General features: G+C 37.7%; 1 protein-coding gene across 1 annotated transcript; it reads left to right on the top strand.

Moving 5' to 3' along the window:
- The first annotated feature begins 5,432 nt into the window (after nt 1–5,432).
- Nucleotides 5,433–14,756, top strand: LOC131310790 (tetraketide alpha-pyrone reductase 2-like). The gene is made up of 6 exons (XM_058337997.1): nt 5,433–5,588; nt 6,880–7,052; nt 8,123–8,311; nt 8,843–9,005; nt 9,152–9,341; nt 14,382–14,756. The coding sequence occupies exons 1-6, from the start codon at nt 5,483–5,485 to the stop codon at nt 14,521–14,523; spliced, it is 963 nt and encodes a 320-aa protein (XP_058193980.1). The 5' UTR covers nt 5,433–5,482; the 3' UTR covers nt 14,524–14,756.
- Nucleotides 14,757–15,796: the final 1,040 nt, after the last annotated feature.

Genomic DNA, 15,796 nt, shown 5'->3' with positions numbered 1-15,796 from the left:
ATTTTTATAGCCTGCTCGTGATCACAATTCTTACTCCAAAAAACCACATCATTCCTACACTTCCAAATTCGCCATACAATCGGGTTCGTTATGGATGTTGTTGGAAAAATTTCGACAGTGACGTATAAATCCAGAGAACAATTTCATTGATAATGTAACAATTACATAATTGAAACAAAAAACAAATACAAAACATATTGAAACAGTTGAAATAAAATGTAAGTACGAGATACAAACAAATTTCTGAACATCAAACCGAGTCCTGTGTAATACCACAATCTCCTTAAGAAAGATTCGTCGCCTACCGTGCGTGTTGTAGGAACTTGCTCGGCGTCTTCCTCCCAGGGTTAGCTCGGCTAAACCGCAAGCCGTTGGAACACTACCGTCGACCGCCTTGGCGAACTGAACGACTATCTACCTCTCTCTCTCTAAAAGAACAATTATCAGAGTATCTCAGGAATGTTGTGAATTTTGCTTGTGATCCTCCAAAACGTGATGCATCAATTTCTAGGCAAATAGAGATCTTCGCAAATGCTGGTATCGAATGGATCCATTCAATATGTGTAACCCCCAAATGATATCAGCTATTAATAGGAAGAATATTGCAGCCATCAAGGAGAAGAATAATGCTGCCATCAAGGTGGAGGGATTACGGGAGTTACAGCTGCACACATTAATACGTCCACACGTGAGGGGGATGTTAAGAAAATGAATCTCATATTGCTTGAGAGTGGAATGGATGATCACTTAATCACATCTGAGACCTCTTCACTCATTGCCAATTGGTTTTGAATTGGATATAAAGTTTCCACATGATATCAGAGCGGGGCCTATTCCACCCCACATTTTAAAATTTACAATCCACACCCCACGATGATAAACCAGTGAAAAGGCAGCACGATGATAGGACCCAAAAAATGGCCACATGTGACAGACCTCAAACGCGGCTACACGTGAGGGAGGATGTTGAGAAAATGAATCACACATTGCTTGGGAGTGGAATGGGTGATCACCTAATAACATTTGAGACCTCTTTACTCATTGTCAATTGGTCTTGCGTTGGATATAAAGTTTCCACATTGTATCAGAGCGGGGCTTGTTCCACCCCACATTTTATAAAATTCACAATCCACATCCCGCAATGACAGACCAGCGAAAAGGCTGCACGATGATAGGACTCAAAAAGTGGTCACACGTAACAAACCTCAAACGCGGCTGCACGTGAGGGGGGATGTTAAGAAAATGAATCATACATTGTGGGTGATCACTTAATAACATCTGGGACCTCTCCACTACTCATTGCCAATTGGTTTTGAGATGGACATAAAGTTTCCATATATTGATTGTAGTGCATCCAGATACAACGAACCCGGAACCGGTTGTCTCGGGAGACCCTCCAAAATCCCGATTTCATTCATCCGAAATTCCGTAAATTTCCAACATATGTCACCCTTTTTTTCTCCTCTTTCCCTTTCCATCTGGCCAATAGCGTAGTAAACCATAACAGAAAATTTTCCTACCCCAAAAGACCAAAGTCCACAAGAATCCAACCGCAACGGAGATGATTTCGACATGATCGAGTTGAGCCATCTTACACCGAACAAAAAGGTGAGCGATCATCTCTGGTTCCTCCCAGCATATATATCGGACACAACGGTTCACTGATAATCTTCCGCTTATATAGCACATCTTTAACAGGCACAATATTATGATAAAGCTTCCATACAAAGTGCTTAATCTTACCATGTACAGGCAACGACCACAACTTGTTCCACATTTGCTTCTGTTCTTCTCTTCGGCTTGATTAACCCGTACCCCTCCTTCCAAGCAACCCATTCCGTTTAAGCTGAAGCACCAATTCATAATCCGAACTAACCGAATAATCACCGTTAGGATTATAGTGCCAAACCAGTTTATCCTCCGCAACAGTTAAAGAGGTGGCCGCGGGTAAAAGCCAAAATCTCCTTTGCATCCTCCTCCCAAAAAAATCCGTGCCACCATTTAATTAAATATGTAGATTATAGTGTGAAAATCATTTCCTTTAATGATATATTCATACTTGTCAAAAAAAAATGATATATTCATAATAGTATTACCGCATTTGGGAAGAAATAAATTATTAGAACTTAATAAAAAAATACTAATAGTTTTGGCGGTTCATACCATAAACGAAAAATCGAATTTACATGTATAAATTTGAGTGTCAAATTGTTTTGTATTTCAACAGAAAAATGCTCTGGACGAAATTAATTATTCAAACACCAATATGTCTGCAACCGTTGTCGTTACGAGCATGTGTCTCATATGTACGTAGCATAGGGATTCACGTGTATCGAATGCTTATGATCACGTCTTTCTTCAAATCGATGGTGAGACACGTCTCTGTGTTTATAACACTGCTTCATTTTGAAACTACTATACTACACTGATACATCATTCTACTATACTACACTGCTTCATGTCTGTGTGTTTGTAACGCGTCGATTCTCCATAATTCTTACAATTAATTAAAGAAAGTAAACTAAAATGCATGACAAGTTGATACTTCTTCTTCTTTCTTTTTTTAACAAAAAACTATCAACATGATCTACTGTCTAGTGCAAACCGTGGTTTTGGTATAATTTATCTCTTCAATGGTACGGTCAATACTTCTAAATAACTTGTAAAGATTATATTCCAATTTCAAGTAAGCTGTAGTTCAAAATTGTGACTAAAGCATATTTTGATGGTTTTGATTGGTTTGGTTCTATGAATTTCGTGGATTGGTTGGTTCTCTAAATTCATAATCCATGCCCTACTTACGGGGATAGTGTTTCAAAAGACTTTTTCCCCTATTGTATTGGGATATTCGTCTGACTTCTTCCCTCCATATTGTTCATATGGAGTCCTTTCGAAGATGTGATTGGGATTCGGACTCAGCGTGAAAATAATTCAAGGCTTTCCTAAGACCCCCTTATTTGCGGATTTTTTAATTGTCTTTCTTCCCCATAGAGGAAATCGGGCAATTCGTTGGTATACTTTATCTACATGTATACTAGAACTCCTTCTAACAACCTATGCATTCTCTTATCATTTTCAATCGGACGATCCATTAATCCAACTAGTCGAAGATTATAAATGGATCCATTTTTTTTATTTCCACTGGAGATTAGGAATAGATGGACTTTCGATAGGACCCATTTTACTGACGGGATTCATCACTACTTTAGCAACTTTAGCGGCTTGGCCAGTTACTCAATATTACTTTGGTTCTTTGTTTACAAAAAACAAAACAAAACAAGTCTGGTCCATGCTCACCGGCCCCTAACATTTGGTGTTGGCCCTGAGTAAAGGCGAGCAAGACTATCGCCTTGGGTCTCAAAAAAAATCCATAAAAGATGGCCCCAAAAGTAACTTTACTACAGATTTATAAAATTAAAGATCTATTCAAATTGAGGCCATTAAATGAGAGAACTAAACTTATACAAAGTAAGAAAGCCGTGAGGCCTAATTCTTCTTGCTAGGTGAAAGTTGAGGAGACACAGGGAATAATATCACAAAAAACGGAGAGTCAAAGAATTGAAGAATTCTATTGAGATATATGAGAAAACTTTTGGATTTTTGTTTGATACAAAGAAGTTAATTAAACTCTAAGAGTGATGATTGTTTGAAGACATTTTGTGCCAATCTTGAAGATGTTTTGTTTCCTTCTGATATTGATGGAAACAATTCGTTCTCAGAATTGAAAGTCCTGATTGAAGAAACATTACCAAAGTAGATAGGGATAGATTATTTGAAACTGATGGGCGATTGTCACCCCGAATGTATGAATTGCTTATATAATACTCTTGACTATTCTCGTCACAGTTGCTTTTGGGAAAATAAATTTTTTAAAGTTGAAATTGATCAAATCCTATCTTTGCTCGACCATATCACAAGAACGATTAAATGAATTGACTATGTTATCCATTGAAATAGAGACAAGAGATAAAATTGATTTTACTAGCTAGCGTACTTTGGCTTCTAAAAATGCAAGAAGGGTGATTATTTGTTTCAAAATTTTGAAGTAATGCCTAAATTTGGAATTGTTATAAACTTTAATGTCTATGTTATCCATTTATTTCTGAACTACCGTGTGGAGGAAAAGGCTTCTCAGGGGCTGCGACAAGGAGGAAAACCCTATATTGGATTTTTTTTTATTTTTTTATCTTTTTGGTTACTAGTAAAATTAATTTGTCTTTTAAATCGATTTATCTTTTTATCATTTTGCTTGTTAAATACAAAGAGCTCCATTTTCTGAGTTCGTCTTTGATTCTTGAAATGTTAGGGCCGGCACAGTATATAGTTGTAGATGTTTAGTTTTTGTTGACAGCTAGCTATAGACAACTACCTTTTCTTTATAGTATATATATATGATAGCTTAGGGTGGCAGTACGCAGATCTGTAAAATTTGTAGCCGGTTCTGCATCTTTAATATAGGTATAAATTAAGGTGTGATGTTCGGAAAAACAAAAAACTATTAATAACATCACCCCTAAAACTTGCCAAATATATAATACAAAAATGCTACCCTTACCGCACAAATTTACTGCTCCATCCACCACACGAACAAAATGGCGCCGTTCTCGTGTGTTTTGTGCCTTTCTCGTGTAATTAGGCAGTACCCCTTGAGACTTGTTTGTTGCCCAATAAAAAGACATGATTATTGATGATTTTGTGGGACCCATTTTGGGTCCCAAAAAAATTATTCAAACCATAAGTTATTTAAAATATTTTATTTACAAGAACCAATAAAAAATATTTTCAGAATAACTTGCAGTTCGAATGTTTTTTGACTCGAAATGAGCGTCACAAAATCATCAATATATTGTTAAGGGTTTTTTCAGAATTCGTAGGATCTCTACGAATGCTGAAAAACCGTTACGGATATCTGATTAAGCCAGTTTTTTACAAGAACCTATAAAATAATATTTTAATAATAACTTGTGGTATGAATCATTTTTTTAAGATCCTAAATGGGCCCCACAAAATGATCAATAAATCGCTAAGGGCTTTTTTAGAATTTATAGAGTTCTTACAAATGTTGAAAAATCCCTTATGGATATCGAATTGAACTAATTTTTAACAAGATGTCAAGAATCCATAAAAAATATTTTAAAAATAACTTGCGGGTGAAATAATTTTTTTGAAATCCGAAATGAATTCTACAAAATCATCAATAATCATGCCCATTTATTAGGCAACAAACAAAGCTAAGGGGTATTGCCAAATTACACGAGATAAGGCACCAAACACACGACAACGGCGCCGTTTTGTTCGTGGGGTGGATGGAGCGGGGGATTCGTGCCGTGAGAGAATATAATAAGCTTCAAACTGCCTATGTAAAACTGAATTGCGTGAAACATGGAGTACTATCTTTCCTCAAAACCATCGAAGTCCACTGTCCAGTACTACAATATATAACCAGCAACGAGGTGTAAAGTGGAGAGAGAGAGAGAGAGATATGGGAGTGTATTGCGTAACAGGGGGAACGGGATTCATAGCGGGGTACCTAGTGAAGACGTTGTTGGAAAAGGGGCACACTGTCCGAACAACAGTTCGAGATCCAGGTATAACTCAGATTTTGTTCAACAACCTTAAAAATAGATGAACATTTCCTACTTTCTTATGGATAGATACTAACTTGTGAAGCGTTTTTTTTTTTTTTAATAACTACTTTTGTGGAGCTCGTTATGTTAAGTTGTTAACAATGGTTAGAATTTCAAAACCAGAAAAACTTATTTACGGACTTTAATTTTCTGTGTATTTGCATTTACGAAGCCAAATCGCGTGCGTTCAAAGTATATTGGACGGTCAGGATTGTAAAAAAATTATTCACGAAGAGTTAAAACTCTTCAAGCAAATAGTTTTTTTAAAATCTGGACCGTCCAATACCGAAACGAGCAGTTGTAATTGTACAGCTCCATGAACAAGCCTCCGTCAAACAGTTTAGAGAAGATTTTGTTTTTTTTGATCGGCTAGTTTAGAGAAGATCTAAAAGCCTTTTGACTATTATTCACTTGCGGATAAAAAAAAAACTATTATTCACTTTACTTTTTGTTGCAACAACTTTGACACAAAAGATCAGAGCAAAATAACCGAAGGCCCCAATGATCGACGAATATATATATATAGCTCAGAGAAAATGACGCAACGGAATTCACGAGAAACTAGTTAGCGTACTAGTCCAAACGAGATAAACAACTCGTTGCAACGAGCAAATCTTGCGCACAAAAAAGAAAGAGAATTTCTGAATATTATTGATAAAAAGTTACATAAGCTCTAGGTTACAAACCCTTAAATAGGCTGAACCCTAGAAATCTTAAAAATAAACTAGAAAAAAAAAAGTCCCAGAATTTGGATCTTTTCCTAAAATTGAAAACGGGAAAGAAAAACATAACTTTCCCAAAAAGAATCAACTTAAAAGAAATTACGGTTTAAGAGTTATTATCGAAACAAATCTTTCTTAAAACAGCAAAATAACGCAATTGAAAGCCTAAACGAAGAAATTAGGCCGGAAAACACCATCGATCATCAACTTAGGGTTATGAGTATTGATCGGAGAGCAAAAATAAGTCAGCCCACCAAGTTTGGGCCTATTCCGAGCTCGTCCGAATTTAGCCAATTTGGGTAATCTGAAATTAAACACCGTTTGGACTTTCAAGGCTTGGCTCGGTCCAACTGATCATGGAATTGGGTTTCTACGTGTTCTACATCAGAAAACGTTCTCTTTCTTTCTTTTTGTCCAACGTAATATGTTTACAAATTCCAAATCTTGCTTCAGAGTGCATAAATTTTATTTTATTTTTTTCGAAAAGTTGTTTGGAGCAGTGTTCGACTTTTTGTTTCTTTTGTTCACAGAAAATGTGGAAAAGGTAGGGTTCCTTTGGGAACTGAATGGAGCCAAGGAGAGACTAAAGATGTTCAAAGCTGATTTAACGGTGGAAGGCAGCTTTCATCAGGCCATACAGGGAGTTGATGGGGTCTTCCATACTGCATCTCCGGTAGCCGTGCAGTATGATGAGAACGTTCAGGCAAATTAAGCTGATCTTACAACCCTCGATCTTTGTGGTCGACATTCGGATAGTTTTTGGTCGGCCTTAAATAGTTTTACATAGTTTGTCAAAATTTGATTAAACAAACAATAAGCTGGAAGTTATATATTGTGCATATTTTGCCAAAATTTGACTTGCACACACAATACGTGTGGCCCGGACTCAGGCTATATATTGTGCATAGATAGATGAATCAAACACTATCTATTTATGGAATGATCAAAGACTTAGGCTCAAATTTTACCTAATCCCTTCCTTATGGTAAGGCATAAATAGGTTGGGCTATATATGCTTGCTATCTATGATACTAGTCGCGTGTAGAACCAAGTTGAAAGAAATTGATGCATAGATTCAAGCCTGTATAATCGGACACAAAACGAAGAACCGCACTTTTGGTTTGTAGCCGTAATTTTCAACATGTGTTTAGGTAAGTTTCATTTTTTCCCGGTTTCTGATTTCGGATGTCTAAGCAAAATCTTTAAAACCCATTGGTTGAGTTTAGATATTTGGAATTGTAGAGCAAAAAAATTGGGGAAAACGCTATTCAACCATTATAATTTATTTTTCTCTTTCTTTTCCTATGTTACATCTCTCTAAAATAAATTCATGTTGATACTTTCAACTTAATACTTGTTGCATAATTGCTATCGAATGAGCGAAGTGTCTTTCTATATTTTGAGTTACTTGGAACCCCATTGTAATTTCAAAAATAGAGTTGAAGAATAAAGTTATGATCCTAATTTCTGGCCGACCTCGTGTATACTTTTGTTAGAGGTTTGATCAATCTGACTCCTTGCCTCCTTGGTATATATGCACTAGCATCCGACACTCCTACTCGATCGAGTCCTTGTAACACACAATCTTCCCCTTTCCTTTCCTTTTTTATCAAAAAATTCCCTAGTTTTCCCCAATTTCTTTTGCTCTACATATAAATATAAGCTCTATTTGGAACAATGATTTGATAAGAAAAAAGGAAATAAAAATAGACAAGTTGAAGGATCTAACAGTTGACATGGAAGCTTATATTTATATGTTTACTAATGCTACAGACAACTCTGATAGATCCATGTATAAAGGGAACCCAAAATGTTCTAAGCTCCTGCACCAACGCAGGCAGTGTGAGAAGGGTTGTGCTCACCTCTTCCTGCTCTTCTATAAGATACCGCAACGATGTCCAACAAGTTTCTCCTCTTAATGAATCTCACTGGAGCGATCTGGAGTACTGCAAACGCTACAATGTAAGATCACTAGATCCTAAATGTCTATATTTCAAAAAACATATCATACATCAATGGACGTGTTCACACACTGCCACACATATGATAGGGGTGAATCTTAAATAAAACCAAACAGAACGTATGCCCAGTGCCAGAACCACACTAGGGCAAGCGGGGTCACGCGACCCCGCTGAGTTCCAAAATACCCCTAGAGCAGGTGTAGTTTTGAGGAGTATTTCGTAATTTTGCCCCAAAAGATAATATTTTTGCCCTGAAAATCCCAAAAAATTATATGTGTGGTAGATATTTGACCCCACTGCAATCAAATCCTGGGTCCGCCCTTGCGTATGCCACAATATGTGCTGCACTTTCACTTGGATATTGGCATGGAAAACGATTCGCAATGAAAACTTTTATTTTTCAAGTTGGTCGAGGATAATATGCCCTTAATATTTTTCAAATCTATTGTTGCAAAAAATTTGGTTCCTATAGCATCACCAACTTGTCAATATTGCTGACATTATTGGGTCAAATGCTTGCTTGAATATGTAGCTGTGGTATGCATTTGCAAAGACTGTGGCAGAGAAAGAGGCATGGAAAATAGCAGAGAAAACCGGGCTTGATCTAGTGGCGGTCAACCCTTCTTATGTAGTTGGTCCATTGCTTGCTCCCCAACCGACCAGTTCACTCCAACTGTTATTGGCCGTTGTTAAGGGTAATATATACGAGTGAATTCCCCATAACTTTAATACATCAATTTCATACGTTGAATGCAAAGAGTTAATTTAGTTGTGAAAATCAAATATCTAGACCAGATGCAAAGCTCATCTTAGTTTAGCCGTTTTCATATTCTGTCATCAGGTTTGAGAGGAGAGTACCCGAATATGACCATAGGGTTTGTGCACATAGAAGATGTTGTTGCTGCACATATTCTGGCAATGGAGGAAAGCAAAGCAACTGGCAGGCTCATATGTTCTAACTCAGTGGCTCATTGGTCTGAGATCATTGACATGCTTAGGGCCAAATATCCATCCTATCCATTCGAAGACAGGTTAGACAAGCATATCTTCAAAGTCCACTCTACAATTTCTTGACCATTTCGTTGATATTAAGACAAATTCACTTTATAAACGACCAATAGGAAAAAGGATACAGGAATATATAGATTTCTACGGAGCACTTGTATTCGGAATGATGTGGTAGTGCCATTTTCAAAAGTTACAAAATCAAGTAAATAATGAGAGGATAGATAGAAATTTCATGCTTAAGTTTTGTTTCTGTAGGATGACCTATGATTAGGAAAGATATGTGCTCCACCAAAAATTGCTACCAATATCATCACTCCCTTGGTGGCAATTTTGGCTAAAACATTGGCATACGCTCTCCTAAATGGAACTCACTTCTTTTTTTTGAACAACGAAATAAATTTTATTAATCTTTGAAGTTGTTACAAAGACTAAAAGGACAAGGAGACAGCAACAAAGTGCTCAATCTGAGACCTAATCCTTTGATTGGCAAGATGCCAACCAAGGAAACATTCAAGTGGACAGGCGCATAAAATATGGGATGCAGCCCAAACACCTAAAGGCCTAAAAGCCCAGATACAAGGGATACACCTAAACACCTAAAGGGCCTAAAAGCCTAGATAATGGGAGAAACCCAATCAATTAAGCCCAAAACACCCAACCTACCCTAACCCTAACCAACACAGCCGCCGCTACCAACACATCGGACGACCAAACAATCACCCCCAACGCATAGCCACAACCAACCCAGGCGTAACACCAAAACAGCCAGCGAGAAAAGAACCGATGACTGTCGCCGCCTCACAGAATCGTTAGGCCCAAAAACTGGCCAGAACCGAGGAGAAAAGACCGATAAGAGTGTGAGCCTCGTCATCACAAGCTGTGGAGGTCAGGCCTAGCCGTTAGGTAGAAACGGTTACCCCAACAATATAACTAGCAGTCGACTACCTCGATGGAGAGAGCGAAACCAAGGAGCAGCGACGAGAGGAGGCAGAGGAAAGCTAGAGAGGCAAATTGGAAAACATAACCAAAGGGACAACAGAGAGCATCGAGAGCAGCAGCTGGAGAGCCAGGTGCTTCGCCAAAACCTAACCATTGAAATAGGTTGATTTACCTCGAGCGTAGGGCTAGGTCGTTGTCAGCATAAATACCGAAAAGTCCAAAATCGTACCCACAGAGATAATCTTTATAGCTAATTCGGATTTGTAGATGTAAGGGTTTCTGGCATTTAGACGGCCAACTTTTGGTTTTACTTTGCAAGGTGGAAAAATACTCTTATGGAAAAGACTAGAAAATGAGTTTTTACTAAATTAAACAAGCGGCAAGGGATAGAAGTTCATAACACTCGTAACTTGAGTCATCTAACCATTCTCAACGAAAACTCGGTTGAATCGCACGGTATATGCTATCAACCAAAGATTTAGCTATGAAACCAATAAAATACTAGATGTGTGGTTTGGAAAACAAGTGAGTTCTTTAGTTCTCTTGGCAAACACGAACCGAGACATCGCTCCGGAACCATGTGAGCAAGCACATGATCACCGGAGATTAACATCGGTAAGTTTTGTTGTATAAAAGGCGAACCCTTCCCATTTTACAAGCCAAACTTCAAGTCTCGAGTTGAGAAAAGCAAGATTAACCTAAGTCACGAGGCATTATTCACTCCAATGCCAAGCCTAATCGACTACTCACACATACTCAAAGAACTAAGCATGGTAAGAAATTGAAGCATAAAATTTAACTGATAGAACCAAAAATAAACTTGATATTGTAACGGATCTCAACAATACAAACAACTTTAGTACTTGAGAATTAATCAAACTAGCAAGACTTACTTGAGTTCTTTGAAGGAATACAACCACAAGCTTGAAACAAAGCTCTAATGGAAACTTAGCTAGGAAGACAAATTAAAGCAAGAAAGACTCTCCTTTACTAGGAGAGAGGAGAGGGATAATATTTATACAAAAACCAACTTCCTCTCTCAAAATATCTCAAAAGGTTACTACAAGTAGCAAGATTCCAAATATGGAAGGTTGAAAAACTGTAAAAAGCTGTCAGTAAGCAATCTGTATCTATACAACCAAAATGGTTGTATGGATACCGAGCTATTAAGCTTGTGTTGGGAATTCTCCGTAGAGGAGCTGTATGGATACAACCAAAACAGTGTATGGATACGTTGTAACCTGTCCAAAAGATAAGGCCACTGTATACAGCCTTGCTAACTGCAGAATTGACCTTTAGCTTCAAAACTTGGTACCCGACGCTTCCGAACTTCACCCGATGCTTTGTATCTTTCTCATTGGAGAACGGTGGCACTTCGCCACTTGGTCTTGGAAGCTCAGACTCCCCCAAGGCATGTCCATGGTGGCAAAATCACCCTTGTTAGGGCGTAAAACCTGAAACATCCTCAAACAAACCTTCCGTGCAAAATCATTATAAAAGCTAAATAAACACAAGTTAATATGCTATAAAGGAGGAACAAGTGCACCAAATATTTATAATATTGGGTGCTTATCACCAGGCTAGGGGGAATGACGGAGCGTAGACAATAAATGCTGGTGATCACTCATTCCACTCCCAAGCAGTGTGGAAATCTATATCCTTAACACCACAGAATTGTCATCACTCCGAAAACTCATTGTCATCACATCAAAATACTCCACATAGCCTCCAAAGGGATGAGAAAGTCCTGCGAAGGGAAAGAAAAGCCTCCACAGGGGTAGGACAAACTAGAGAATAACGACCTCCCAACAGAAGCCCAACAAAACAAAAAGAACAATCCTCCAAATGGAGGCAAAAAGCTACAATCTGAAAAAGAAAACAGAAACAACCAGGCAATAACATATAGCAAGTCACCTGAGTATGTAGCCACTTACCCAAAAAAAAAGGTCACCTGAGTAGCCCATTGAGTCATCCACTGAGTCATACCAAGTCACACCGAATTAAGGACGAGTAGCACAATCATAGACCATTTCGAGGCCAAGGCTCCGTCTCCGTCAAGACCACAGTGACCTTGACTACAAAACCCATGCACCTCCGGCAGCCACGAGCTACACAACAAACAACCTCCAGTAGCCACAATGACGAAAACCAATGACAAACCGCCAGACAACGCAGTGGAATTGTTGGAGAAAGAGCGACGGAAAGAGGCAGCTAGTGTTGCTAGTATGGGGAGAAGGAGGAGGATGGGGTGATGGAGGCCAGGAAAAGAGAGAAAACTCTCGGATCTAGAATCGGGAGAGGGAGATCACCCGCGATGGGGAGAAACCCCAATCCCACATAGCCTAACTCATTTAATGCGAGAAATGGCATAACAATACGAGAGATGCTAGGTGCACAACCATCTGAACACAACACTAAATACAACCTCTCACATACACTTGGGTCCCACACACATTTAAAGCGGGGGACCCACTTATATGTGAGGGATTGTGTCTGGTGTTGTGTTCATATGATTGTGCACCTAGCATTTTTGTAATAATATTTGTGGGTCCCACAAAGCTTGAATAGTTTTTTTTTTTTTTCGAGCAAACCAAATCATCTCAATATTATATCAAACCCAACCAAAACATACATATAGTACAATAAGGGGACACTACCGATCCCAAAATACAAAACTAACAAAAGAAAATAAAAACAAAAACAGGAAAAACAAAAAAAAAAACCCACATGGAACCACGACGCCGTGTCGAACACACTCGTGAGGAGGGGTTGAAGAGGCCGAAGTTGAGAGGCCATGTGTGAACATGGAGCAAGCCCTCCTGAATGACCCGCCGCTTCAACTCAAACTTTTCCCGCCGCAGACCAGAGGCAGAAGCCGCTGCGGACACAATCTTCGTCGTCGGTACGCTGATTCCAAGAAAAATCATATCTAGAACCCCAGATTTGATTCCTGAGTCTAAAAATGGAAGGGAGAGTGGAAAATCTCAACTCCCAAATAAAAGAGTCTCAACCACCTCACAATCTTGAACCAAGCTTGAATAGTTATATGCTAACTAACTATGGTGGGTCCTAGTATTGTTGTTCTCGTTAAGGGCTCGTTTGGATGAGGTATTAGGTTTAGAGGTATTATGTATGAAGGGGGGATTGGATAGTAAGGGGTATTATGTAAGAAGGGTGGGTCCACATTGATGTGACGGGAGAATTAAATAATACTTGGTTTGGATGAGTTATAAAATGGAGGGATAAGGTTATTTTGTAGTTGAATGGAAGAAAGAGGGGGTATTATAAGGGGGGATTACACATAGCCGGCTCTCACCCTAGCCATGTGTAAGCCCCCCTTAGGGCGTATTAGGGGGGATTATGGAGGAGGGGGTATTAAGATATCCCCCTGTTTTTGGCTTGCCAAAGCACGCCATAGAAGAGGGACCACGTATTAGAAGGGTGTATATTACAATACACCCTTCTATCGTGGCATCCAAACAGGCCCTAAGTTATAAATTTATTGTTTCGGGTCACGCAGGAAAGGATTTAAGTGTTATGTGTTTTTTTTTTTTTTTAAAATCGGCAACTAATTAACTTGTTACGTGTTTAATACGCTAACTAAATGTTGTAGCCCTTTAGCATTACTGCAATTATTTAATTTTTTATTATAAACTTGTTGATACGGGTAACAACGGAAAAAAACTCACATCGATCCTCATGTGTTAGCACCTTAATCACTGATTTTTCTGCTTCGTCTCTTTTGTTTTGTCTTATTTGAATAGTAGTCCCATAAAAAATGCGATTCCAATATCATTTAATAAATATCTCTGTTTTCATACATAACAACCTATTATTATTTTATATTACACAAAAGGTTTTTTTGTAGAAAAAGAGCGGTTTGATGACCCAAATTTGGTGTTTAGCTGATTGTAATCGATCGTCAGCGTTCCATTTGCCGTCTTTACGGAATTGGAATAGCCCTTGGTTCGTGTAACGAAAGGGGAAGGGATAAATGTCACAATATTATTCTCGCACCGTTTTTTTTTATATATTTTTTGTGTCATTTAATTACCACAAGTTCATAATGTAAGCATGCAGTGCATTAATTAATAACCGGTGAAATATTTGTTACTTTGATGTAGGTGTAGCACCAATGATGGAGATAACAACCCACACAGCATGAACAGTGGCAAGATTATTAAGTTGGGACTTCCTCCTTTGAAAACACTTGATGAAATGTTTGATGACAGCATCAAAAGTTTTCAAGACAAGGGGTTTCTGTAAGCTTCTAGTATTTCTCCTACGACTTGCTTCGTCTATCTCGTGGCCCAATTAATTCATTCTAAAAAACTCACATTTTACCATTGTGTTTCTTTTCTTTTCAAATTAATAATCGGATATCCGAACTAGCTTACATGCACTCCAATTAATCCCGGGGCCTATAGAAGCGTTTCACAAGGTTGTTGGTTGTATTAATGACGGTTTGGGAATGAGGAAAAACTAAATGTTTCTTTAAATTGCGACTTGTATTTTTGACTTGTATTCAAGGATGGAGCCAGGATTTCACGTTAGCAATGGCAAACATATATACTAGAAATAAAATAAAAAGATAAACAACAACATACTTATTTATTGGGTTTAGAAAAAAATTAAAATAACATACTAAAAACTATAGAAAAGTTGTTTATCATATGCACATACAGTACTAAGAAAGAGTAATTTTAATTTAATCTATTCGCCAAAGTGAATCATCTTGAAGATATTGTGATCCTCTTTAATGTTAAAAGTATCGATAATATTAGAATCGGTGTCAAAACTTCTAGCATGTTCTATCAATATATGAGATTAAGAAACTTGCCAAAAATTCATCATTCATCCTATAGCACCTAGTATTCAGAAGTTTCATAGCTGAAAATGCGCCCTCTGCCGTATCCGTTAAAACGAACAAAGTCATTATAAGATTAATTAATCAATCGGCAAGAGAATAAATTTTGGACATTCTTATTTTAACACCCGACACAACTATAATATGATAGCCAAATATTGACACTTGGGATTCTGAAAAATATTGACCTCATAATTTTGCAAATGAAATCTTAAATGTAGTTTTTCTTGCTCTATGAAATCAAAAGGATAAATGGATAATATTTCTTAGTAATCTTGCATGTCTTTGACTTTGAAAAGGTTTCTTTGCAAATATCAACGCTACTCAATCACAACCGTGGATGAGGTTCTTTTTCTTTTCTTTTCTTTTCTTTTTTTGTTTACTTTAGATTTTTTTTCCCCATTTCTCCACGGAGTTTGCCTAAAACCATAGAATTTAATTTTGGACTATTTTTTCAGGGCCTCCTTTCTTAAAAATAAAATAGTAAATTAAAGATTTCCCATAAAACAAAAAATAATTAAAAATTAGTGAATTAAAGCTATTGGTGGCGAATCTATAAAATTTGGAGGATAAAATACTCTTTACAGTATAGTAATAGCATTTTTTGAAATCCGTATTGTGGGAGCCGCTGCCACTGATCCCCACTTGGCTTCATCCTTACTTGTATTAGCT

This window comes from Rhododendron vialii, chromosome 12a (assembly GCF_030253575.1).
Source record: "Rhododendron vialii isolate Sample 1 chromosome 12a, ASM3025357v1".
NCBI lineage: Eukaryota > Viridiplantae > Streptophyta > Magnoliopsida > Ericales > Ericaceae > Rhododendron > Rhododendron vialii.
The sequence above is the reverse complement of the archived record's forward strand: the minus strand, read 5'-3'. Positions and strand labels throughout refer to the sequence as shown.